Source organism: Schistocerca nitens, chromosome 2 (genome assembly GCF_023898315.1).
Source record: "Schistocerca nitens isolate TAMUIC-IGC-003100 chromosome 2, iqSchNite1.1, whole genome shotgun sequence".
In the NCBI taxonomy this organism is placed as follows: Eukaryota; Metazoa; Arthropoda; class Insecta; order Orthoptera; family Acrididae; genus Schistocerca; species Schistocerca nitens.
In genome coordinates, this window is record NC_064615.1 from 463,478,012 (window position 1) to 463,505,835 (window position 27,824).

Below are 27,824 nucleotides of genomic sequence, written 5' to 3' on the forward strand. Positions count from 1 at the left end.
TTCCCTTTAATTGTTGGTATGTCTGGTCTTCAAAAGTGAAGAAGTTGTGGGTCAGGATGAAGCTGGCTAAGGTAATGAGGAAAGAGGTTTTAGGTAGGGTGGCAGGTGATCGGCGTGAAAGGAAGTGCTCCATCGCAGTGAGGCCCTGGACATGTGGGATATTTGTGTATAAGGAAGTGGCATCAATGGTTACAATGATGGTTTCTGGGGGTAACGGATTGGGTAAGGATTCCAGGCGTTCGAGAAAGTGGTTGGTGTCTTTGATGAAGGATGGGAGACTGCATGTAATGGGTTGAAGGTGTTGATCTACATAGGCAGAGATACGTTCTGTGGGGCCTTGGTAACCAGCATTACACCAACAACCTGACAACAGCTTTCGCATCCCGCAACTACCCTCCCGACCTGGTACAGAAGCAAATAACCAGAGCCACTTCCTCGTCCTCTCAAACCCAGAACCTCCCACAGAAGAACCACAAAAGTGCCCCACTTGTGAAAGGATACTTTCCGGGACTGGATCAGATTCTGAATGTGGCTCTCCAGCAGGGATACGACTTCCTCAAATCCTGCCCTGAAATGAGATCCATCCTTCATGAAATCCTCCCCACTCCACCAAGAGTGTCTTTCCGCCATCCACCGAACCTTCGTAAACTCTTAGTTCATCCCTATGAAATCCCCAAACCACCTTCCCTACCCTCTGGCTCCTACCCTTGTAACCGCCGCCGGTGTAAAACCTGTCCCATGCACCCTCCCACCACCACCTACTCCAGTCCTGTAACCCGGAAGGTGTACACGATCAAAGGCAGAGCCACGTGTGAAAGCACCCACGTGATCTACCAACTGACCTACCTACACTGTGACGCATTCTATGTGGGAATGACCAGCAACAAACTGTCCATTCGCATGAATGGACACAGGCAGACAGTGTTTGTTGGTAATGAGGATCACCCTGTGGCTAAACATGCCTTGGTGCACGGCCAGCACATCTTGGCACAGTGTTACACCGTCCAGGTTATCTGGATACTTCCCACTAACACCAACCTATCCGAACTCCGGAGATGGGAACTTGCTCTTCAATACATCCTCTCTTCCCATTATCCACCAGGCCTCAATCTCCGCTAATTTCAAGTTGCCGCCACTCATACCTCACCTGTCATTCAACATCTTTGCCTCTGCACTTCTGCCTGTTTGTGTTTGTTTGAGTGTCTGTCGACCTGCCAGAACTTTCATTTGGTAAGTCACATCATCTTTGTTTTTAGATATAGTTTTCCTACGTGGAATGTTTCCCTCTATATATATAAATATAATATAAATATAATAATATAATATACGTAATATAATAATATAAATATATATATGTCTGCTTGTGTCTGTATATGTGTGGATGGATATGTGTGTGTGTGTGTGTGTGTGCAAGTGTATACCCATCCTTTTTTCCCCCTAAGGTAAGTCTTTCCGCTCCCGGGATTGGAATGACTCCTTACCCTCTCCCTTAAAACCCACATCCTTTCGTCTTTCCCTCTCCTTCCCTCTTTCCTGATGAGGCAACAGTTTGTTGCGAAAGCTTGAATTTTGTGTGTACGTTTGTGTTTGTTTGTGTGTCTGTCGACCTGCCAGCACTTTCATTTGGTAAGTCACATCATCTTTGTTTTTAGATATATTTTTCCTACGTGGAATGTTTCCCTCTATATATATATATATATATATATATATATATATATATATATATATATAACACAGATGATGAGACTTACCGAACGAAAGTGCTGGCAGATCGATAGACACACAAACATACACATGAAATTCAAGCTTTCGCAACAAACTGTTGCCTCAGCAGGAAAGAGGGAAGGAGAGGGAAAGACGAAAGGATGTGGGTTTTAAGGGAGAGGGTAAGATGTCATTCCAATCCCGGGAGTGGAAAGACTTACCTTAGGGGGAAAAAAGGACAGGTATACACTCGCACGCACATACGTATCCATCCGCACATACACAGACACAAGCAGACATTTTTTATTGCACATTTTATCAATTCATTGTTTAAGGCTTCTAAGGTTCCAAACATGCTCTTACCAAGTGGTCCTGTCATTAAAATTTGACTGTTGTCCTGTAGTTGACATTACAGTCTAAAAGTCAGAATGCCACATTCATTTCATAAAGGCAAACACACAAATAAGATTAACATTACAGAAATGAGTTTTACTGAAAATAAGGTACTGAAACACCGAAATACATCATATAGATACAATAGAGATCATTTTTAGGAATTGGGTTTTAGTTACATCTAGCTTAATCTGTAAAAAGTTTTCTTTACATTTTGATCAGTGATATTTAACATATTTTTGAGATTTAATAAATGTTACATCACAGCATACAGAACAGAAGTATATGAGAAGATGGTGGAGCAATCTTACTAGCATAAACTTTAACTCACGTTTATCGCTGCTCCACGGTGAATGGCATCAAATATTCTACTTCTCCAGCGTTTCATATCATCAATGTCAAATGAAAGCCGATCAGTTTCACGGTTGATATCCTGGAAACACATCACTCTGTTGCAGATTACAATCCAGGTTTTGTTAGAGTAGTAATACCGTAACATTCAAAAAGGCTCCTCACATGTAACTTAGTAAATTTTTCCCGTGCAGGCCACACTCTACTTGCCAACACGTTGTCAAGCTTAGGAAAATATGCTTCCTTTAATGGTTCATCCCAGTTGTTCAACTTCTTTACACATCCAAGATTGTTGCTCAACCGTTCAAAGTTGTACCTGAAGAGGAGTTCACAGAAACTGTAAAGTAACTTAATTTCCAGCCAAATGCATATCATTTATCAGGTCAATGCACACTTCTAACTGTCTCCTTTTTTCCGTAATGTAAGGCACAAACAGCAGTATAGCCACAATAAACCAAGGTTTATTTTTCTTCCATATACAAGGGAACATGAGTTGAAAAGACAGGCACAAACACAGAAACAACCCAGGCTCTGATACGAGCAGATGCCGACAATAAGTAAGAACAAAATATGAGAATGATTGATTGATTGCTGCACTGTGCTTATAAAGAGGAGGGCTCTGGTGGACAGCATGGTGGATGCCACACTGTGTGCACAGGTCCTGTGGCCCTCCGTAAGTGCCTCTGGAGGCTGGTCCACGCAGATGCCTTTGGCAGAATATTTGAAGTGTAACATGCCAGTGGCCTGGTACTGCAGTGTGTATTCAAGTATTACATACAGTGTTATAGCATTTTTACACAATGAAAATCCATATGCAAAATCAAACAAAAATGATCACTGGCAACTGCTCATCTTCAGTTACTTGTCGTTATGAAACATTAAACAATTTAATACTGCTGGAAGGATGTGGAGGGTCTTTCATTTGTAATTTTTAAGTATTTACTGGCACTTTTTAACAAAAAATGGGAATTAAATTTATGAATTATTTATTAATTAAAGAATTATATAGAAATAAACACCATTAAGCATACAAATGCTTCATTACTTTATTTTTACATAAAATATGTAATGTTAAGAGCTGTTAAAATTATTATTTTGTAGACTTTTACATAAAGTCTAGTGTTTTTATGAAATTACAATGCTTTTGGCTTTTGTTGTTGTTCGATCATTGAACAATTGCAGCATTTCTCCTGACCATATTCAATATTGAGTAGAATACAGTCTGAGGCCATTTTTTGGAGTTGCAGCTTGCATCATCAGTTGCTGACAGCTCATCTGCAATGTCAACTCCACATTTTGTAGAATTATAAAACATATTTATCTCTGTTTTCTTTTTATCTCCTATCGATTCATCAGTTTCAGTTTTGTGGTGAAGATTAGACTTGAACAAAACAACTTTGTTTTTCTTTGGAATATGAGAAACAAGTGGAAACCAAACTTAGATGAATAGATTACTCTACCAAAATTCAGAATGGATTTGCCTCTTCTTCTTACGTATTGTTGCCACAGAAGTTAGCTTGTGTTCTATCAGCAGAGGTGACACTAGTTCATAGCTCATAAACCAATTATCAAAAGTCACATTACGGCTTGTTTTTGAAATGGGTTGCACCAGCCGATTCATCACATCATATGATTTATTACTTAGTGAAAACAGTCCATCTTGGTGATTCCCAGCACATATTTCAAGGTTTGAAGATATAGAAATGTTTTGCATCAATCAAGGCAAATATTTTCATGTCATATTTAGCCAGTTTTGATGGAATCTATTCTGTAAATTTGCATCTGTCTCTGAATGTAAGCAGCATTTCATCTATGGTTGTATATTCTCCTAGCACATCGGCTTTCTTTCAGTTTTCAACAAATATTTCGAATATCTAATGTATTGGTGCTAACTTGTCCAGCTGTTTTCTTTCTTCATGTGTGAATTTATTGTCAAAATGAATACAGCTGTGAATAAAATGAAAATGCTTTGATGTCATTATCAGCCTATATAAGCCTTCAGCTCACTCATGGTCATTTACTTCAAAAAATAATGGTTTGCAACAACTTCACAAGCTGCTTTCCTTTCTGTAATTTGCAAGTTTGTGTATTTCAAGATAATACTAAGCATATTTTCATTGCAAAACAGACTCCAGCATTCAAGCTCTGTCTTGCTAATCTCGCACTAAACTTACACCAGGTACCTGCCTGATGATATTTTGATAACTGGTCTGAACTTGTTCAGGTGGAATTTTGCACCACTTGGCTCCATCTTTACCAAAATAAAATGAACTGCATTGTAGGCAGTATTTTGTAGCTCTTTAATGTTATATTATCTTCTTTGTCACTGCCTTCACATGAATCTTGCTCAGTACCACTACTGCCACTGTGCTCACTTACACAATCTCCATTTTCACTGCCATCTGTCATAATGTTTTCACTGTCTGGTAATTTCACCTGCCAACAACATATACGCTCAGGCTCCCTTTCTTCATTCATTTTTTTGTGTTGAAAGAAACACCAAAAAACACGAAACATTCATGAAAAAAGATAAATTGAAAAATGGCACAGAAATACTACATTGCAGCTGTCGAAGAGTGAAAAATAGCCTCTTACAGTTTGCATTCGTTTGTCTCCTTTCACGGACAGCAGCCGACTGAGAACGTGCACTCATTAAGGAGGCGAGTTCAATAACTGCAGCTACTGAGAACTTCAACTATGTGCAACTGTGCAACAAAGAGCTACCAAAAAAACAAAATTAGCAGGGTCGAACTGACCCTACCACATCCTCACTGGGTTAAAGCCACCACTACTTCTCCAGGTTAAGAAAACTTATACAGGCATGGCAAACAAATGCATATCTCCACAGAATCAGTCACACAGATTATTTATCAGTGGTTGTCTATACTTACTGGTGAGAGGAGAGAGAAACCATGTGGAAACAGAAATGAAGGAGATTAGTGTAAATGGAAAGTTTATTGTCATCTTTGGATAAGTCGTGCTTCTCATTAACACTTATTCAGTAGTTGCAATGAAAAATCTTGGATGTAATTCAAGTTATAATTGATAGGACAAATGTCCATTCAGCTGTAAATGAATATAATGACTGTGAATATTAACAAGTGTTCAATAGCCTAAACAGCAATTTCTTTTTTTATATACCTATCCATAAATCTACCATCTAAATAGAACAGACAGAAATAACATATTCTTCAGTAATAATAATAGTATAATAATAATAATTATGATGATGACGATGTTGTACTGATCAATAGTCTGGTGCGATTCTTTCAATTAGTGCCAGTTCAGTGATGTGCGTGCCTCTGAGCCAGAAGTGGACACCCATATAGGTACTAATGAGATCTGATGTTGCTTAACTTTGGCGATCTTTTTTTTTTTTTTTTTTTTTTTTGTTTTTTGAGAGGAGGGGGGGGGGGGGAAGGGAGGGGGGCATCTAACTCAGCAAGACAATTCACAATAAATAACTGAAGTTGCCATTGAATTGTGGTCTTTATGAGGAAGGCACTATCTCATTCTAACCATAGGTTACCTACAAACAATATATAAAATGAAGGAGACCTATTCCACACAAGAAGTGAAACAAGTAGTCCTTAAATAATAATATAATAATAAGTATTACTTGCTTACTCAGCATAGTCATTGACTGGAAATATGCAGTACATAAAATTTTTGGTCTCCTTGCAACAGTATTATTTTCTCCTCTCATTTATGTGGATGGAGTATACAATAATAGTCTCAAACTAGTTGATTGTACTACTCCATGAAGTTGTAATATTACTTTAAAATGCTCTTTGAAAGATGTAAATGAATGCCTGTTGGATACAGAATGCATGACATGTGTCTGCTTGGGGATCTGAAGCGAATAGTACACACAAACCTCAAGTGTCTGTCATGTTCTTCTTTGGAAATACCGCAATATAGACGACATTATTGTGATAACTTGGACAAAATTATTGATTCAGCATAACAAATTCCATATTTCAAAGTCAGAACTACAAGAATGAAATGAATATCTTGAATTGTAAACATGAGTGATCTGAATGAACCACAGCTTCTGAAATATTATTACTGAAATCTGACTGAAGACACAAAATCTTGCTGAAATATGACTGTAGACACAAAATCATCTTCATTCTATGTGTGTTGTACCACCAGAATCAGAGACAGATTTTGAACTGAATGCTAAACAGTACATTAATTTGCAGTTGATGAGGCACAATCATATTTTTTATGATGAATATGGGATTGTTTCAGCAACTAATAATTGTAAGCGTATGTGTATCTATAGAGACCAACTTCTGAAGTTACTTAAAATTAATCAACTTAATTTCTTCTTGAAACTGCAGACATACTGCTTGCGAGATATGTATTTGACACGGCAAACATTAATTTGCTCAGATTTGGATTACAGTTTAGGAAAATCCACACTCTCTCACTGTTTCTGACATACATGATAACATTCAAAGATACATTGCAAGTGGCCTATTATAAAATAAGCTTGTAAAATCTGTGAGAGGACAACCATGTCACACAGGTTATGCCATGCAATGAAAATTTCTTTCTTCAGTCTTGTAAAACAAAATTAACAACTTACCACAAAAGCCTCATACCCTTGACAACATGTAGGTGACCATACCTCAGCCAGCCCTCAGTTGCTGGGAATGCAAGGCCCAAATTATCAGGTCACCAGCATATTTAAACCAAGTCAAGAACTCAATCAAATGATGTGTATGGTTTTCATGAGGTAGTAATAGTTGGTGGAGTCGAAAAAAGACTGGAAAGAGCCTGGATCTTAGCATAAATGATGAAATGGAGAACATAGCCACCCTAACTTTTTGCACCAACATGAATTTTGCTGAGCTGTTCTAGCCTTACAACTAGCCTCACCTTAGAGGTCTGTAAAGCAGAGTACTGTGTGGCTGGGTATATCGATGATGATGGCTGATTTTGGTCTTGTTGCACTGGTACAAATTAGGGTTATAGTAGATGGTACTACACAAGCCATACATAATCCATGGTAGGACTAGGCCATCTGTAGGATTAATAATCACAACCTATGTCCCTGTCTAAATATTGTCTACATTTTCTTAGAAACTTTCTCAGCTAGCTCACAAAAGAAACAATTTAATACAACAAAATACATATTTATTAATCATCAGAAGGAAGATGTCACAATGATAAGCAACTTTTGCTCAACACCTTAGAGGTGTTGAGACCTCTATAAACGATCAGAAAATCAATATACTGCTGAGACTTGAATAATGGGGCGAAATCATCATGCAAAAATATAAGTGAGTAAACAACGTGAAAAAACTACCAAAAAAGAAGAAAGTTAAATTTTTAATTCAGCAAATGTATAATAAGGAATGCTTGTTAATAGATATTAAGATCCAGCACTATAAAACTGATGAAACTCTAATTCTCTCAAATCAAGAACTCTGTTCCAATAAAAGTAATGTGAAGTGGGGCACATCATCATAAGAACTTCAGAAAATCTGGAAAATACTTCATAAAAATAAAAAAATCCAAATTTTTAGTATATTACAGGAAGCAGACATTTTTAGATACAAAAAAGAAAATGCACAGTTCACATTGAATAATCAGTTAGAATTAAAGCACCATAGCATTCTGGCTAACTTTGACCATTTGTGCCATTAAGTATTAATATGTAATAAAATTCAGTACTATTCTAGCTTGTAAAGAGAATGACCCAGTGGTTCTAGTCATGTGTACATGATGTCACACCTTCCACAAGATAGTCTCCATTCCGCCAGCATCTTAATCCATCTTAGTTGCTTGTGTGGGTCACTTTTACCCTTCCCAACACTGGCTTACCCTGCTGTCACTCTGGTAAGAAAGTGCCACCTTATACCATTCCAAACAGAAATTTGAATAGTGGCCCAACTAATCATGCGAGTAGTGATTCTTTATTGCCAATTCAGCTTCTTTTTTTAAAAAAAAAAAAAAAAAAAGTTTGCATCCTCTCAGAAAAACATTTTTTTCTTTTAGACACAGACAAATTTTGAAACATCGGACTAAACCACAGGATGCATCCACCAGCAATTTTTACAAAACTAATCGATCACATCTTTGTCAGCATTTCTTCACCAATATAAAGCAGACAATATTCACTGAATAATATATTTTGACTAGGAGTGATGGATACACCCATTTTCGGCCCTTTGGCATTATGAGTATTTTTTTTTTTTTAATATCATCTTTACTAATTTTAATATTATCAAAGCTGAGGCACTGTAAATTCCTCTTTACCATGTAGTTTGCACCTGATGATATGGCTTTAGGCCCTGAAACTGGTTGTGCATCGATGAAACAAGAATTTTACCAGCTGTCAGTGGAATTTTTCTTAACATCATCCAATAAAATTATTTTTCACAAGGCTGAACCAATCATCAGTTCAATGAAGTAGAAAAATAGCTCATATTTCCTTTACACCTTATGACTGTTAGAAAATAGTATGTTACAACAACAACTACTACTGACAAAAAAGCTGAGAAAGAACATAAGAGGAGAATTGCTCCAAGAAACTAACAGTATCTCAGAGCAGATGCAAAGAAGAGGTAAAATTAACACCCTTCTTAATACTCAAAAATTCTCAGCTGAAATGGCACACAGAAAGACAGTAGACATTTCAAAGAAATTGGGGACATCATGTTAGCAACAAATAAAAAGATACTGGATGGACCACAACAATGAAATAGTACAAGCTGAAACAAAGCAAGCTGTAACAATTCCAACTGCTACTAATCTACTCCTGTCAAATAACAAAATTTTCCCCTTTATATTTCAAATGTGTTAGAGTAGTCATACTGGGTGTATGTTACACATACTTGAAATTGCCAAAATACTGTACATGCAATACTTTTCATGAATTTATTATTCAGGTAGTAGTTTTCACTCTGCTGATTGCAATGACGTATCTAGTTTTGCTGGAAATCATATTAATGAAGAGTAAATTATTACTACAGCATGTAATGGTCAAAGTGGTATGAGCTAATTAGTAGATTTTAGAGTATGGGCACCGCTCATTATAAAGATCCCATTTCATTCTTTCTTGTAACCGGTTTCAGTTTTGTGAAAACTAATTACTTTAGAAGCTATCTGTAACTAAAGATTGCTCATACTCAAATTTACTTTTGCAAACTGAGTCAGTATGCCTGTTATATTCCAGGATTTCATTTGACTACCGCACCAATTTTTTTGGACCAAATGACACCACTCATCATTCAATAAAATCAGTAATTAAGAATTAGTATAAATTAATATAATTTCAAACATGGAAACTTTACTTGTAAGTCAGTAATTCAAAGTGGAGCACCACAAAATAGTTCTGTGACCTTTCTTACATTCTCAACTAACCATATTTTAGTTGAAACAACTTCTTGTTGAAATCTATAGAGTATCTGTCATAGTAAATTTATAAATTAATACATATTTACAGAAATCACAAAATATCATTATGCCAGTCTTTATACACCACCTACACACTAAAACCTTCAGTCTGTGTCTTGAAAGCACACAAGAAACATTTGTGTGAAAATTCAGTTCACATCACATCATAAAATGCATCAAAACCCAATTACAGCATTCCCTGTGCTAGCATCTCAATGGCACTTATTTATTAATCAACATGTAGTCATTTATCTTTGTGAACCTCTTTGGTAAAATTCAGTCTGTGAGTAACTTCTAGTCTGGTTGTATTTTTGACTCAACAAAATGGACATCTGTTTAATTCGGTCAGTAAACACGAAGTGCATTGTGCTCAGTTACTGCCTGTGATTAACCTTCTATGTGAAATCTGAAACTGATCACTGTGTTGCTGTAATTGCTAATAACTGTGGAAATAAGCCAAATTTACTCAATAGTGTGTCAAATACATTATTTGAAATTTTCCATAAAATTAAAATTCCAGCAATACGACTAACATTCAATGAAGACCTACCAAGTGCAAACCTTAAATGACAGGTAAGACATGTTTCAAACCTTCAATGAAGAAGTAAATCTATACAACTAAAATGGATAATGTAGTAAAAAAGATAAAAAACGTTGTTGACTAAACCCTAAGTCCTCATGAGGCAATGGGTTCCACTGAAAATTGTTATACATCTACTCTTCCTTGGTGCCTCATACTTGGAAACACTGCTCAGTTACTCACTCAAAAAAAGTCTTCTCTGTCCTATGTCATTGCTATAAGAACATTTTTGGAGTCTTAAAACTATTTTTCTTTGTTTCGGATCAGACAATTTTGTATTCCTATCATCTGTTTGTTGTCATTGCTTTGATTGGACCTTATGAATACATCCATACTCTGCCTTTGCACAACTTCCTCAATGTTAGGCATAGCTGAGTGAATTTTATGATCTGAGCTAGAACAACAACTTTTGTTCTAGTCAGTACAATCTCATTTTTCAAATGGTCATTATTCTCTTCAAAGTTGAGTAACTTTACATGTTACAATTACTTTCCTATTTTCTTCTTGAGGTCACTTGTTCTAGTTAGAGGCACTTTTACATTTTTGCGCCATTTAATACCAAAATGCTATGCAAAATTCAAATGAGTCACCTGGAACAGTGACTGTAGGGGTTCTAGTCAGCTTTGGCCTTTAAAATGTCTGCTGAAGGTCATCACATGCCCACCATATGCTGCCCCCCCCCCCCCCCCCCAAGCATGATGTCACAAGCCCATGCCCCTTATCTATGACATCATCATTATCAGCATCATCACATGACATGCTACACCCCCATTCTCTGTGTTGTGTTTCACAATACAAGATGCCATATCTCATTACCTGGAACAGTCGCATCTGTTAAAATTAAACAGCCAATCACATCTCCGTAATTTACAAATAATTACAACAAAACATCCAATTACAATGTAGCCATAGAGTCACCATCTTGGACATGTTCAAAAGTATTTGAATGATCTGTGATATGCATTATTTTCTAAAATACAGGGTGATTTGAAAAGTTCTCGGAAACACCACAAGAGGTCAGTGCTAGTGAAACGAGTTGTTCACATGATATTCATTGGACTGTTGCCTGTAAGCTGTAGCCGTGATGTGGCTCTGTTGTTGTTCCCGCATACTGATTTGGGAAGATGGAAAAAATCGAGATTCGAGCAGTGATTAAGAACTTCATAAAGAAAGGTATGGAAGCAAAGGACATTCATGCCAATTTCCAGAATACACTCGGGGCTCTGCTCCTTCATACTCAGCTGTTGCCAAGTGGACAAATGAATTTAAATTTGGTCAGGAGAGCTTCGATGACGATCCATGCAGTGGTAAGCCAAGATGTGTCACTACTCCAAAAATCATTGCAAAAATGCACAAAATGGTCATGGAGGATTGCCAATTGAAAGTGTGTGAAATTGCAAATGCTTGCCAGATGTCATCTGAAAGGATATATCACATTTTAACTGAAGAATCAAAAATGAAAAAATTATCTGCAAGATGGGTGCCGCGACTCGTGACACTGGATCAAAAACACATGAGAATTGACATATCAGAACAATGTTTGGCCCATTTTAGGAGAAACTAACAAGATTTTTTGTGCCAGTTTGTTGAAATTTGGGTACACTACTATACCCCAAAGACAAAACAACAGTCAAACCAGTGAAAACATGCTGATTCTCCGCCACCAAAGAAAGCAAAGACAATTCCTTCAGTGGGAAAGGTCATGGCATCAGTGTTCTGAAATGTGAAGGGGAGTCTGTTTGTAGATTATCTCTCCACTGTGCAAACAATTACTGGAGAATACTATGCCAACCTCCTGGACAAATTGCAGCAAACGATACACGAAAAAAGGCCAAGTTTAGCAAGGAAGAAAGTCATCTTCCATCAAGACAATGCGCACCCACACATATTTGCTATTGCCATGGCAAAATTACATAATTAAGGTATGAACTGTTGCCACACCTGCCTTATTCACCAGATATGGCTCCGTCAGACTTCCATCTCTTCCCAAAAGTGAAAATTTTTCTTGGTGGATGAAGAGTCACTTCAAACGAAGAAATGATAACCAGAGTTGACACTATTTTGCAGGCCTGGAGGAAACTCAAAATCAAGGCACTGGAACATCGTTGGACCAAGTACATAAATCTACAAGGAGACTACGTTGAAAAATATAAAAAGTTTCAGTGATGTAAGTCTTTCTTTTCTATTCTGTTCCAAGAACTTTTCAAGCCATCTTTGTATTTATCAAATAAGTTACATGAAGGGTGTAGCTTGCAGTATTTTAAGGAAAAAAATACATAAGCTTCACCTGGAGTTCTGTAATTTGGTGCAATGTTCAAAACATATTGCCAATACTACAGCATTTCCAAAAAAAATCACTCAAACTTCACCAGAATTGTGTAAATGTGTCATGTGAAAAAAAAAGCCAAAGTCCTGTATTACCAAAATAAATTATGAAAGCTTCACCTAAGCAGTGTAAATTGGTGCCATTCATCAGTTCATCACAAACACACACACACACACACACACACACACACACACACACACACACACACACACACACAAATGCCATGAACTTACAGGTCAAAAAGCACTTGTGAATGTTAGTAGTGACTAGTGACTGGGAAGTTAAGTGAAGAGCTATATTCATACAGACTTATCTTAATAACTGAACTTACCTATTAATTGACCATAAAATCAATTCTTTGGTCCTTTAAAGCTGCAAACTTGTCCATGATGTTATCATAGAATGGCTGTCTGTTCGTTAAATGAACTAGAAGTTCTTTCTGAATTGAATATTCACTAAAGAAGAAAGTCTTTCTTCTGAGACCAGATTCCTCAGGTACATTTTTATATGCTTCAGACAAGGAAAAGGTTAGTCCCACCGATTTTGTAGTAGAAGATATGGAAAGAATAAAGGAGGAGACTTTATAAGTAACCGCAAAATATCTTTATTCTTATTAAGCATTTCTGACATTTTGTAACAGAAACCTTTATGTACTTCTCATTGGCATCAAAGTAGAGAGTTTGTTCATTAAGCATTGTGCCCTTAAATATACGGGTTCAAAGAAACTTTGCAAATTTTCAAGTGCCCTGGAAGGAAAACAGTAATGGTATTTTTCAAATTTTGCGATATCAGCAAAGTAAACAAACTGAAATTTTCAGATTATCGAAATCTTTCATCTATTTCCAGCAAAATGTGATTCAAAATGTCATAATTCAAGGCTCGATACATTTGAACATGTCCATCCTAACAGAGGGAACTGTACTCTCATGAGAGGCAAGTGTCTTATCATTTTGCTCGCCTTTTGAAAAATAATTGAAAAATATTGTTTGTCCCTCTTGTTTCTTAGTGTATCATGAGTAGTTCTTACTTTAGGTATGCAGTAGTTAACATCTCATGATCTCTTCTTCAAAACATTGAACAGTATATCTGATAAACAAAACATGTCATAAAATGCTACAGCCACAAATGGAAACTCTAAATTGTTCATGTCATTAAGGAATCCACTGGTAAGCTAGGTGGAATTATCATCAAACTTTTACAATAAACTATGGTTTTGAAAACTTCATTCAACTTTCCCTAGTCATCCACAGTTACACACAACAATTTTGGGTTAGAGTTCCAGTGGACAGTGTTACAGTTGGAATGTCTGGTCGAGATGAAAAAGTAACATGTTAGGTTCTCTTTGCTGAGTGATGGAAACAAGTGAGAATTCCAGTACTAGAAGAAAAAAATACAGCGTTTTTGTACTTTTTGCAACTCTGTTGTGAGACTAAATTTAGTCAGCAGCTGAAACAAATACTGCAAAATGAGCTTTATCTCTCTCTCTCTCTCTCTCTCTCTCTCTCTCTCTCTCTATATATATATATATATATATATATATATATATATATATATATATATATATATATAATGGAGTTCATTTGAATGGCCTGAATTGGTCTGTCTGAACACCAATTTGTGTGCATAGTAAAATGGCCATAATGCTGTTCAATACAGGTGTTCTGTCTGTCAACACTTACATCATAGAAACCCAATAAACACTTCACTGTAGATCCTTTTGCATAACAAAGCTCACTATTACAGAACACAAAAAAACATCAAGCAGTTTGCAATTAAGTTTTTGCAAAATCACTGATGTAGTCCGAAATGCAATACCATAAATTAATTCTTTTTGTTTAATTTTTGATTCGCTACTGAATACATTTTTTATCTTGGAATATTGGTTCTGAATTTCTACAGGATTCCCCGATACAGTTCCTTAAAATTTCCATGTTTTATTGAATCTATTGATTCATCATGACAGCAAAATATTAATTCTTATTTGCTTAAATGGAATACTGTAACAATCATTAATTGTAGGAAAAGCCTGTTAAAATGCACATTTTCCCTGAACAGCATTTCCCTTTAGAGTATCTCAAACTGTATTTTATTTCTTTCTAAACTTTTCTAATTAATATGGCACTTTAAATGCTGTGCCAAATCTGAGTGCCTGTGTAATGTTCATGTTATATTTCACAAAGCAGCCCATCTTTCTCTATTCCAACCATTGGTTTTATTGGTAAAAAGCAAGTGTGGCCAAAACAAGACTTTCTGCAGAGTTGGTGAGGAGCACAGACACGGGAATTCCATAAACCACGATCTTTTGGAACTAATATTGTAGCATTTACGTGACTGTTTCAGTTATTTTGTACTGCATAGTTGCAGAGATTGAGTACAGCACCCACAATTCAAAACTTTCTTCTTAACTTGGACTTCTCAACATGAAAAGACTGATAAAGTACACACTATATCATATGTAAGATTCACGTTTAAAATATACATCACTAAATGCACTCCAAGCACACAACAACCATTGCTTTACAGCTTGGAAATGGAAGTAGCGAGGAACAAAATTTCCATCGACCTTTACCTTACCACATGACCCTTCGACAGACAAACTCAGCCATGTGACATTAGAGTTGCTACAGTAACCACACATCTACGCTCGGCCTGTGGCTCCGCTCAAGTCATTGAGCTGCAAGAAAGGAAGGCTACTTCATTTTGCCTGATCAGAATTGGTCACATGCTGCTACAAGGAACTCATGCACAGTACAAAACTCATCTACATTAACTTCCATTTTTCTACATTTAGCGTAAGCTGCCATTCACCACCCACTAAAAATTTCATCTAAGTCATCTTGTATCCTTCTGTAGTCACTCAACGATGACATCTTACTGTACATCACAGCATCATCTGCAAAGAGTTACAGATTACTGCTCGCCCTGTCCGTCAGATCATTTTTGTATACAGGGAATATGCGCCGGTCTATTACACATCCCTGAACCACTCCTGACATTACCCTTGTTTCTGGTGAACACTTGCCATGAACGACAATGTACTTGGTTACATTACTTAAGAAGTCTTTGAGCTACAAATATATCTGGGAAACCATTCCATATGTTCATACCTTTATTAACAGTCTGCTGAGGGGCACCCTGTCAAATTCTTTCTGCAAGTCAAAGAATATGGAATCTATCTGTTGCCCTTCTTCCATGGTCGACAGGATGTCATGTGAAAAAAGGACAAACTGACTTTTGCATGAGTGATGGTTTCTAAATCAATGTTGATCTGTGGGCAGAAGATCTTCTGTCTCAAGGAAATTTGTTACATTCAAAGTTAGAATATGTTCAACAAACTTTTTTTATGAAACTTGTTCATATTTAAGTGAATATCTTTCTTCAGTTTCCTGCAGAGGCAATTGTAGAGAGCACAGGAGATCATATTGATATGATACTCTCAGTTCCATTTCACATGATTTATCAATTTCAAACTGATAATTCAAGAATTATGCACCAAACAGATATTAAAGATGATGGTCTGTAATTTTGCAGATCTGTTCCTTTATTCTTCTTATATACAGGAGACACCTACACTTTTTTGCAATCATGTGGGAATTCATGCAGGCTGAGAGATTCCTCACAAATGCAAGATAAGTAAGGGGCCAGTGCTGTAGAGTACTCTCTATGAAACCAATGTGAGATTCCATCCAAACCTGGTGACTTATTTGTTTTCAACTCTTTTGGTTGGTTCTCCATCCCAGGGATGCCTATTACTACAAGGTCAGTTTGATAGGTCTGGTAAATTTCCATAAAGGAACGGAACATTTTTGTTGCACCTTCATAGTAGGTAAGCTTGGTTATTCCAAGGATTGTATAAAGAATTTCAAAAATGTGCAGCATAAAGTTGATTGTAAAACAGCCCTCTGAATTGGTCAGTGTGTTGACCACTATTGAAACTGGAGAAAGCCAAGTTTCATGCTGTAAACAAACATTTTCATTTGAGGGTTAGACTGTTGCAAAACATAATTTGATGAAGTTTGCCGCCCGTAAAACTTTGCCGCCTTAATTGGCCGTCTAGTCTTGCCTAATGGTAGCGACGACCGTGATTACTTAAAAACTCTTCAAGCTATTCACGTATGTGAGAAGCTCTTCTTTATGCTCTGGCTTTTTGTTAACAGCCAGCAGTATGTACCATTCGACAGTGGAACGGTTAAGAAATAGTCTGATAGTCATTCTATGTACACTCTGCGAAAGTGCTGACTCTGCACTATCATTCATTCAATGCCATTTACTTTTGAATTAATCAGTTTAAACATGGTCAGACAAGGCTTGGTGACAAAGTGCACTCCAGCCATCCAATTGAGGTCACAACAAAGGAACCACTAACAAAATCAATGCCTGTTCATACCACCTTTTATGGATTCATAAATGCCCCAGCCTATACTCAGCAGGTTAATGTAGCCTCTAACTAATACTGCATGATCTGAGTATTTCCCCACTAATAAGCATAGACTTTCCCCAAATAAATCTAAAATAGTCATGACAGAATTGAGTTGATGATAAAAACATTCAATAATTAACCTGAGTTAATTACACATGTCTATGTAACTTCACTATTAGACTCAATTTTGGTCTCAATAGACACAATATTTTGTCAACTGCAATGAACTCTCCCCCAGCTATGGCATGTAATCTGTGTTTTCCATGTATGTACCAAGACTTGATAAATATTTCAGAGTTTTCTATTTCAGGTTTCAGCCAGCTCTCGAGTCTGAGAATAATTCTCGTGTGAGGGCACTAAATTCAGGAACTTTATCATGAATACTTTGATCATTTGCAGTTAAAATTTTGACAGTCAAAGTGTCATTACTTTGCACACTATCTGGTTTCACTCTCTTCACATTTACTGGTGAGCATTCATCAGAGGATCTCAAACTACTGCCTAGGCCAAAAACACACATATGCATTCCACAACTACTCTGCCACCAAAGTAGCTGTCTTCTTTGTGTAATGCACATCTGACCTGTTAAGCGGAGTCCTACAGTTCTCCACCCCGTAACACACGTCCAGAAATCAATAGCCATGAATGTCACAGAATCAACAGAGCCTTTGATTGTGACCCTTCACTTGGGTCCAAACCAATGAAACACATCAATTCTGGGAAAGATATTGCAAATTGTGAGCTCTGCTTGCTCCTCACACATTAGGACAGGCATCTTCATGACTTGCACCAGCCACCCACATGAACTGAGTATAGACTAAGAACTCAAGTGACAGACATCATTGGTGCTGACATGAGCCACAACTTGGATTTCTTTCTGGCCCTGGACATTATTTCCATAAGGGGTCCATAATGCACCTAACACTGGAGCTCCCAATAACTAGCAATCTCCTCCTCCTGTGTGGCTTCTCAGATCCTGCTGAACAAGCATCCACATGTCAATTCACATGGTCAATGAGTGAGGCAAGCCACCTTGAATTATGCAACTGTGTCATCACCCACCATTCATCCTGGAGTGAGGGTGAACACAAGGTATTGGATACACTGCAAGGTGCCTCAGAAACAATTTCTTTGGTGATTCTTGTTGAGAAGTGCACTTCAACCTGTAACTTGAATCAGCAGTAATGTCCATGTGTGTTTAGTAATGTTAAAAAAATAAATCTATATTTATTTAAGTAAACTTAATGCATGTTCAGTAATGCCAATGTGAGCCATGTGTGTTTTGATAAGAAATACAAAAAATTTTATTGTGTAAATATTCGATTTGAGTGTCCATTCTGCCTGCAAAGTGAAACTTTAGTCATCTACAAGTGCTGCTTAACCTGCAAGTGTATCACTACTGGTAGTGCAAATATGCAAGCCAAGTGCAGTTTTATAAATGTTATAGAATAATTAACTTATGATAGTAGTGCCATGCATGTTTTGTACTTGAAAGCTTACATTTTTTGAAAATAATACAATTTTATTGTGGTGCACTTTTCAGATTTTCATATACACTGCTGGCCACCGTAAATGCAACACCAAGAAAGACAAGAGATAGCACAACAAAATTTATTTTGTAGATAACATGTTGACCAAGTATCAAATGATTACGTTTACAGACGTCTGTGACATGTGGTTCCTGCCAGAATCAGTAGCCAGAGTAGCCGCCATTGTTGGAGATCACCGCTGCCATGAACCATGAACCATGGACCTTGCCGTTGGTGGGGAGGCTTGCGTGCCTCAGCGATACAGATGGCCGTACCGTAGGTGCAACCACAACGGAGGGGTATCTGTTGAGAGGCCAGACAAACATGTGGTTCCTGAAGAGGGGCAGCAGCCTTTTCAGTAGTTGCAGGGGCAACAGTCTGGATGATTAACTGATCTGGCCTTGTAACATTAACCAAAACGGCCTTGCTGTGCTGGTACTGCGAACGGCTGAAAGCAAGGGGAAACTACTAATTTTTCCCGAGGACATGCAGCTTTACTGTATGATTAAATGATGATGGCGTCCTCTTGGGTAAAATATTCCGGAGGTAAAATAGTCCCCCATTCGGATCTCCGGGCGGGGACTACTCAGGAGGACGTCGTTATCAGGAGAAAGAAAACTGGCATTTTACGGATCGGAGCGTGGAATGTCAGATCCCTTAATCAGGCAGGTAGGTTAGAAAATTTAAAAAGGGAAATGGATAGGTTAAAGTTAGATATAGTGGGAATTAGTGAAGTTCGGTGGCAGGAGGAACAAGACTTTTGGTCAGGTGATTACAGGGTTATAAATACAAAATCAAATAGGGGTAATGCAGGAGTAGGTTTAATAATGAATAAAAAAATAGGAGTGCGGGTTAGCTACTACAAACAGCATAGTGAACGCATTATTGTGGCCAAGATAGACACAAAGCCCATGCCTACTACAGTAGTACAAGTTTATATGCCAACTAGCTCTGCATATGATGAAGAAATTGATGAAATGTATGACGAGATAAAAGAAATTATTCAGGTAGTGAAGGGAGACGAAAATTTAATAGTCATGGGTGACTGGAATTCGTCAGTAGGAAAAGGGAGAGAAGGAAACATAGTAGGTGAATATGGATTGGGGGGAAGAAATGAAAGAGGAAGCCGCCTTGTAGAATTTTGCACAGAGCATAACTTAATCATAGCTAACACTTGGTTCAAGAATCATAAAAGAAGGTTGTATACCTGGAAGAATCCTGGAGATACTAATAGGTATCAGATAGATTATATAATGGTAAGACAGAGATTTAGGAACCAGGTTTTAAATTGTAAGACATTTGCAGGGGCAGATGTAGATTCTGACCACAATCTATTGGTTATGAACTGCAGATTGAAACTGAAGAAACTGCAAAAATGGTGGGAATTTAAGGAGATGGGACCAGGATAAACTGAAAGAACCAGAGGTTGTAGAGAGTTTCAGGGAGAGCATAAGGGAACAATTGACAGGAATGGCGGAAAGAAATACAGTAGAAGAAGAATGGGTAGCTCTGAGGGATGCAGTAGTGAAGGCAGCAGAGGATCAAGTAGGTAAAAAGACGAGGGCTAATTGAAATCCTTGGGTGTGGCGGTGCATAATGCAGCTGTCCAGCATCCTCTCTCCACGGTGTCTCCACACTCGAATCCGACCATTGTGGTGCTGCAGACAGAAGCGTGCCTCGTCAGTAAAGACAACGTCATTCCATTCTGCCGTCCACATCCGTCTGTCATCACACCATGGGCGACGGAGACGTCTGTGGTTCTGTGTCAATGGTAGACGAAGCAATGGACGTCTTGCGGACAGACCACTCTGCTGTAAACGGCATCGAATGGTACGCGCAGACACTGGATGATGCGTTACAGATGCAATGTGCTGTGCTATGGTTCGGGATGTCACTGAGCGATCCGTCACTGCCATGCGCACAATTTGCCTATCAGCACGTGCAGTGGTGCACCGAGGTGAATGCGATCGACCATGTCGGTCCGTCGTACCCTCCTGCATCCAACGGTCACATATCCGCATTACAGTTGTTTGGTTTCGTCCAACACGATTAGCGATTTCTCTGTATGATAATCCACAATCTCGGTAAGCCACTATCCTTCCTCTGTCGAACTCGGATACTTGATCAAAAGATGTTCGCTGTTGTCTACGAGGCATAACTGATCGTCTTGTGAAACAACCACAAGGTAAACACACGTGCCGAATGTACACTCGTCGAAATCACCAAGCCTTAAATGGCGCTATGAGGTGGCGCCACAGGCGCGCGTGATGTGCGTCTGCGCTGAAATTCTAATCAGCTGCATATCTCATCGCTGCAAACTCATGGTGTAAATTTCACTCGATTCGGATGCTTCCTTCGGGGTGTTGCATTTACAGTGGCCAGCAGTGTACAATCAGAGATCTGTAATTGTATCTGCGTATTAAACTAGAAACCTCTCTCTCTCCCATTTGTGTGTGTGTGTGTGTGTGTGTGTGTGTGTGTGTGTGTGTGTGTGTGTGTGTGGATTTGTACACAAGATCTTTATTTATTTTGATAAATAATTTTATTTTGCTTGAAAGATCGAATTTTTGAAATATTGCCTTTTCATCTCTGTGCTGTCCCACCAATGTCTATGGCTATTTTCACAATTCCTATTTGGAGCGTTATGAACTTAAATTCATGTGTTCCAGACTATGCAGTTTAAGTGTTATGATGTAATAAAGATCCTAAAATTGTGCTTAGTCTCTTTGTTTGTCTTTGGCTACTTTGTGTGTTCTTACATAGTGTATTATGGAGCACTGTGATTAAATTTAGGTATTGTTTAGTAGTTGATTATGAAAATGGAGTTTTAGAAAACCTTGATTGTATGGTTCTTTCTTTGCAAGTTGGTATTTGTATATAGCCTCAACTATGCATAGACCAAACGAAATACAAAGTAATAATAGCCTATCTGATGGACATTCTGATGGACATTTTACATGTGAAAATAATATTCTCACACTAGACAATATTATGAAAAGATTAGACTGCTACTGATCATGTAGTGTAGATGTTAAGTCATAGACAGGCACAACAAAATGATTGCTAACAAGAAAGCTTCTGGCCAAAAGGCCTTCTTCTGGAGTGGGCAACACACACACACACACACACACACACACACACACACACACACACACACACACACACACCTCTGGTTGCTAAGGCCAGACTGCAAGAAACTGTGCATGCTGGAAGAAACAATTTGGGGTTGGGGGGGGGGGGGGGGGGGGGGTTGGAATAGCAGGTTAGGGGTGGCAGACAGTAAAGTTCTGCTTGTGGGAGCCTACAAGGATGAGATGGAGATAGCGTAGGGCAGCTATGTGTAGTCGGGAAGTTAGATGGAGGGAGCGAGGAAGGGAAAGAGAGCAGAAAAGGAGAGAAGTAAAAAGACTGTACTTGCATTGGTAGGACTGAAGGCTGTGTAGAGCTGGAGTAGGAACACGGAAGGCAATGAAGGACAGTGACTAATGAAGGTTGAGGTCAAGGGATTACAGGAAAGTAGGATATATTGCAGGGAGAGCTCCCACCTGCACAATTCAGAAAGCTGGTGTTTGTAGGAAGGATCCTGATGGTACACGCTACAAAGTAGTTATTGAAATGAAGCACGTGATCTTCGATGGCATGCTCAGCTGCGGTCAAGCTTTTTCTTGGCCACAGTTCATTGGTGGCCATTCATGTCAACAGACAGCTTACTAGTTGTGATGCAAACTTAGAACACAACACAGTGGTTGCAGCTTAGCTTGTAGATCACATGACTGCTTTTACTTGTAGTCCTCCTTTTGATTGGATAGGTGCTGCTTGTGACCAGACCAGAGTAGGTGGTAGTGGGATGATGTTGGGACAAGTGTTGCATCTAGGTCTATTACAGGGATATGATCCATAAGGCAAAGCTTTGGGAGCAGGTGTGGAGTAGTGGTGTACAAGGATATTGTGTAGGTTTGGTGGGCAGTACCACTGTGAGAGGGGTGTGAAGGATAGTGGGTAGGACGTTCCTCATTCCAGAGCATGATGAGAGGTAGTTGAGTCACACCTGACACATTGATTGTTTGTGTTGTTATTTACTTCCCCCTAAAATGGAGTTTGTTTATGTTCTGTTTCATTCATACTCTCATTTAGGTCTACGGTCACTTTAATTATGAGATATCAGTCCTGTAGCTGTACTTCTGGATGCCTATTTGTTTGTGTGCCTGCCAGTTTAATATAGTATTTTAGCCATATTTGTTTTGTGCAGCTACAGGTTTGATGAAATTTGTTTTGGTACACCACCTCATTTTGGCCTAAAGAAGGTATTTCGTCTACCTGCTTAGGACATTATTTTATAGCCACAAGTGTACTGTAACAATTTAGATATGAAAATACCTTTTGTGAGTCCACAGTCATATTGTAGGCATAAATTTTGATGCATTTTGTGCATGTGCACTTGCACACACATGTGTGTGTGTGTGTGAGAGAGAGAGAGAGAGAGAGAGAGAGCGAGAGAGAGAGAGAGAGGGGGGGGGGGGAGGGGGGGGGGGAGAGAGAGAGGGGGGGGGATGAATAGTGCCAATTTATGTAATTCAGTTGAAACTTAACATATTTTTTTAGGAAATACTGTAGTACTGACAATATATTTTGAACATAGTATCAATGTATGCAAAATTAGGTGAAGGTAATGTATTTTGACACAGAAATACTGCTAGTTACACATTTGATTTAATTTTTTTGGTAAACATTTTTGAACATAATGCAAATTTTAGATCATGTGGATACTTTTCAACATTGCCAAGGTTAGTATATCTGAGGCTTCACTGTGATAGGGTGTTTCGTTTTAATGGCTCTCATTGTTCTGAAAAAATGAGGTGTGACTTCTTGGATTGTGAATGACTTCATAGATAAGCAGACATGCCTTGTCACAAAGTGATGGTGACATCGTAGATAAGGGGAGGGGGCATGGTTAGTGATGTCATGTGCGGGCAGCACGTGCCTGACACATGATGATCTGCAGCATATAGCAGAAGATCAAATTGTGTTCAAGCCTCTGCCACCATTCTTCCTGAAATCTCAGCCATTTATCTTGAAACACTTATATTGAATCATTTTGCTATAAATCAAGCAACAAGATTTTTCTATGGAGAATACGTGGTTGTGAAACGACACAAAAATGAAGGCAAAGGAGTGCATTATGTTGCTATAGTGTTTGTTGTTCCATCACATCTACTTCTGGCATATTTCCTGGTCTCTAGAGTCATAATTATTACTCATGAAACTGGATGTCAGAACTTGGCATGTAGCTGAGAGTTTTAGCCCACAAAAAGGTGAAGAGGGAACTGTAATTAAATTTCTTTTGTAAGTACAAATCTACTTTGAATCACTTACTGATTGATCAGCATTTAAAATCCACAATCAATTTTTCTTACTTTTTCAGTACAAGTTAGAACTTTACCATTTTTTCAAAGGGCCATTCTTTAAACAAACTGTGAAAATAATGTGATGAGCACTTATTTTAAAAAAATAACCACTGCTGTTATCAAGCTGATAAATATTATATTACAAGAACACCAAGTCACAGTACTTTTTCACTGTGTAGCTGTGTAGCTAATAGGATATAGTCAAAAACTCTCCTTCATTAAACAGATGGGTACTTTTCTATACCTCTATAATGTCGATAGCTTTATCGGTCAGAATGTAAAAAGATACCTATATCACAATTAAGAATAGTCACTACAATTCTGCAAGAAACCAACCATACTTTTCACTAATAACTGATGGCAGCATAACAAAAACTGACATGAGTGTCCAGTGTAACCCAACAATGCTCAGTGAGTTCTGTTCTCTATCAGATGCAACATGATAGACAGAAGACAGACAATTATTGCAAAATGCTGTTTACATATAAAAAAGGTATGAAATGGAAAAGTAATGGAGACAAATCTTGCATAGTACAGCAGTAACAAACAATGCAAACTCCAGATAGGAATATTAACAAAGTAGAAAAGAAATATTGCTACTTTCATAAAGAAGGCACATTAATTTGCAGACAGGCACAATTAAAAGACACTTACCCAAAGCATTCAGCCACAGCCTTCATCAACAAAAGATAAACACACATGAATGTGAGCACAAGCAAGTGTACCTCATGCACATGTGCGTGCCAACTCCAGCATCTTGGGCTGGAATACAACTATCAGTGGGATGCAAGCAGCAATCTGGAGGGAGAGGGGAAGGGGAAGGGACAGTGGTGTATGAATGGGGAGATAGATAGATAGTATCCGGTAGAGTGTGCACGGACTATAATGCCAACAAGCACAGCATCAGGCGGTTGTGGGGTAGGGAGGTGGGGAAAAAAGGGGATGGGAAAGGAGGGGAGCAGAGAAAGATGGCAAATAACAGGGTGGGAGACAAGAATGGGAAGGAGATGATAGGACAGAGGGAATGGAAACTGTTGGGTAGAGGGTGTGGAGGCAGTATGTTACCATTGGTTGAGGCCAGGATAATTATAGGAGAAGAGAATGTGTTATAAGGATAACTCCCATCTGCGCAGTTCAGAAAATTTTGCTGTGAAGGGAAGGATCCAGATGCCTCAGGTAGTGAAACAGCCATTGAAATTAAGTATGTTTTGTTCAGCTGCATGTTAGGCCAAAGGGTGGTCTCCTTTGATCTTGGCCACAGTTTGGCAATGGTTGTTCATCCCAGTGGACAGCTGGTTGGCAGTCATATCATCAGGGGCCAGGTCACCTGTGGAAACAGCCATGACATATTTGCCGGAGACTCAAACGTTCATAATGGGTGGCACGGACAAAGAATCCAGTGATATTTTTTTAAGTGCTTTATCTGAAAACTACTTTGAGCAGTTAAACAGAGAACCGACTCATGGCAATAACATATTAGACCTTCTGGTGACAAACAGACCTGAACTATTTGAAACAGTTAGCACAGAACAGGGAATCAGCGATCATAAAGCAGTTACTGCATCGATGATTTCAGCCGTAAATATTAAAAAAGGTAGGAAGATTTTTCTGTTTAGCAAAAGTGACAAAAAGCAGATTACAGAGTACCTGATGGCTCAACACAAAAGTTTTGTCTCAAGTACAGATAGTGTTGAGGATCAGTGGACAAAGTTCAAAACCATCGTACAATATGCGTTAGATGAGTATGTGCCAAGCAAGATCATAAGAGATGGAAAAGAGCCACCGTGGTACAACAACCGCATTAGAAAACTGCTGCAGAAGCAAAGGGAACTTCACAGCAAACATAAACATAGCCAAAGCCTTGCAGACAAACAAATATTATGCGAAGCGAAATGTAGTGTGAGGAGGGCTATGTGAGAGGCGTTCAATGAATTCGAAAGTAAAGTTCTATGTACTGAATTGGCAGAAAATCCTAAGAAATTTTGGTCTTATGTCAAAGCGGTAGGTGGATCAAAATGAAATGTCCAGACACTCTGTGACCAAAATGGTACTGAAACAGAGGATGACAGACTAAAGGCCGAAATACTAAATGTCTTTTTCCAAAGCTTGTTTCACAGAGGAAGACTGCACTGTAGTTCCTTCTCCAGATTGTCGCACAGATGACAAAATGGTAGATATCGAAATAGATGACAGAAGGATAGAGAAACAATTAAAATCGCTCAAAATAGGAAAGGCCGCTGGACCTGATGGCATACCAGTTCGATTTTACACAGAGTATGCGAAGGAACTTGCCCCCCTTCTTGCAGCGCTGTACCGTAGGTCTCTAGAAGAGCATAGCGTTCCAAATGATTGGAAAAGGGCACAGGTCATCCCCGTTTTCAAGAAGGGACGTCGAACAGATGTGCAGAACTATAGACCTATATCTATAATGTCGATCATTTGTAAAATTTTGGAACACGTATTATGTTCGAGTATAAGGACTTTCCTGGAGACTAGAAATCTACTCTGTAGGAATCAGCATGGGTTTAGAAAAAGACAGTCGTGTGAAACCCAGCTCGCGCTATTCATCCACGAGACTCAGAGGGCCAACGACACGGGTTCACAGATAGATGCCGTATTTCTTGACTTCCGCAAGGCGTTCGATACAGTTCCCCACAGTCGTTTAATGAACAAAGTAAGAGCATATGGACTATCAGACCAATTGTGTGATAGGATTGAAGAGTTCCTAGATAACAGAACGCAGCATGTCATTCTCAATGGAGAGAAGTCTTCCGAAGTAAGAGTGATTTCAGGTGTGCCACAGGGGAGTGTCATAGGACCGTTGCTAATCACAATATACATAAATGACCTTGTGGATGACATCGGAAGTTCACTGAGGCTTTTTGCAGATGATGCTGTGGTGTATCGAGAGGTTGTAACAATGGAAAATTGTACTGAAATGCAGGAGGATCTGCAGCGAATTGATGCATGGTGCAGGGAATGGCAATTTAATCTCAATGTAGACAAGTGTAATGTGCTGCAAATACATAGAAAGATAGATCCCTTATCATTTAGCTACAAAATAGCAGGTCAGCAACTGGAAGCAGTTAATTCCATAAATTATCTGGGAGTATGCATTAGGAGTGATTTAAAATGGAATGATCATATAAAGTTGATCGTTGGTAAAGCAGATGCCAGACTGAGATTCATTGGAAGAATCCTAAGGAAATGCAATCCGAAAACAAAGGAAGAAGGTTACAGTACGCTTGTTCGCCCACTGCTCGAATACTGCTCAGCAGTGTGGGATCCGTACCAGATGGGGTTGATAGAAGAGATAGAGAAGATCCAATGGAGAGCAGCGCGCTTCGTTACAGGATCATTTAGTAATCGCGAAAGCGTTACGGAGATGATAGATAAACTCCAGTAGAAGACTCTGCAGGAGAGATGCTCAGTAGCTCGGTATGGGCTTTTGTTAAAGTTTCGAGAACATACCTTCACCGAAGAGTCAAGCAGTATATTGCTCCCTCCTACGTATATCTCACGAAGAGACCATGAGGATAAAATCAGAGAGATTAGAGCCCACACAGAAGCATACTGACAATCCTTCTTTCCATGAACAATACAAGACTGGAATAGAAGGGAGAACCGATAGAGGTACTCAAGGTACCCTCTGCCACACACTGTCAGGTGGCTTGCGGAGTATGGATGTAGATGTAGATGTAGACAT

General features: G+C 38.6%; 1 protein-coding gene across 1 annotated transcript in view; it reads right to left on the minus strand.

Moving 5' to 3' along the window:
- The window catches only part of LOC126236353 (phenoloxidase 2-like), a 173,536-nt gene that overhangs the window by 67,199 nt on the left and 78,513 nt on the right, over positions 1–27,824 (minus strand). The window contains exons 5-6 of the mRNA XM_049945583.1: positions 2,614–2,764; positions 2,429–2,530 (exon numbers count right to left, since the gene is read on the minus strand). Of these exons, the coding sequence (XP_049801540.1) occupies positions 2,429–2,530; positions 2,614–2,764 (253 nt within the window). The remainder of the gene's footprint in view (positions 1–2,428; positions 2,531–2,613; positions 2,765–27,824) is intronic.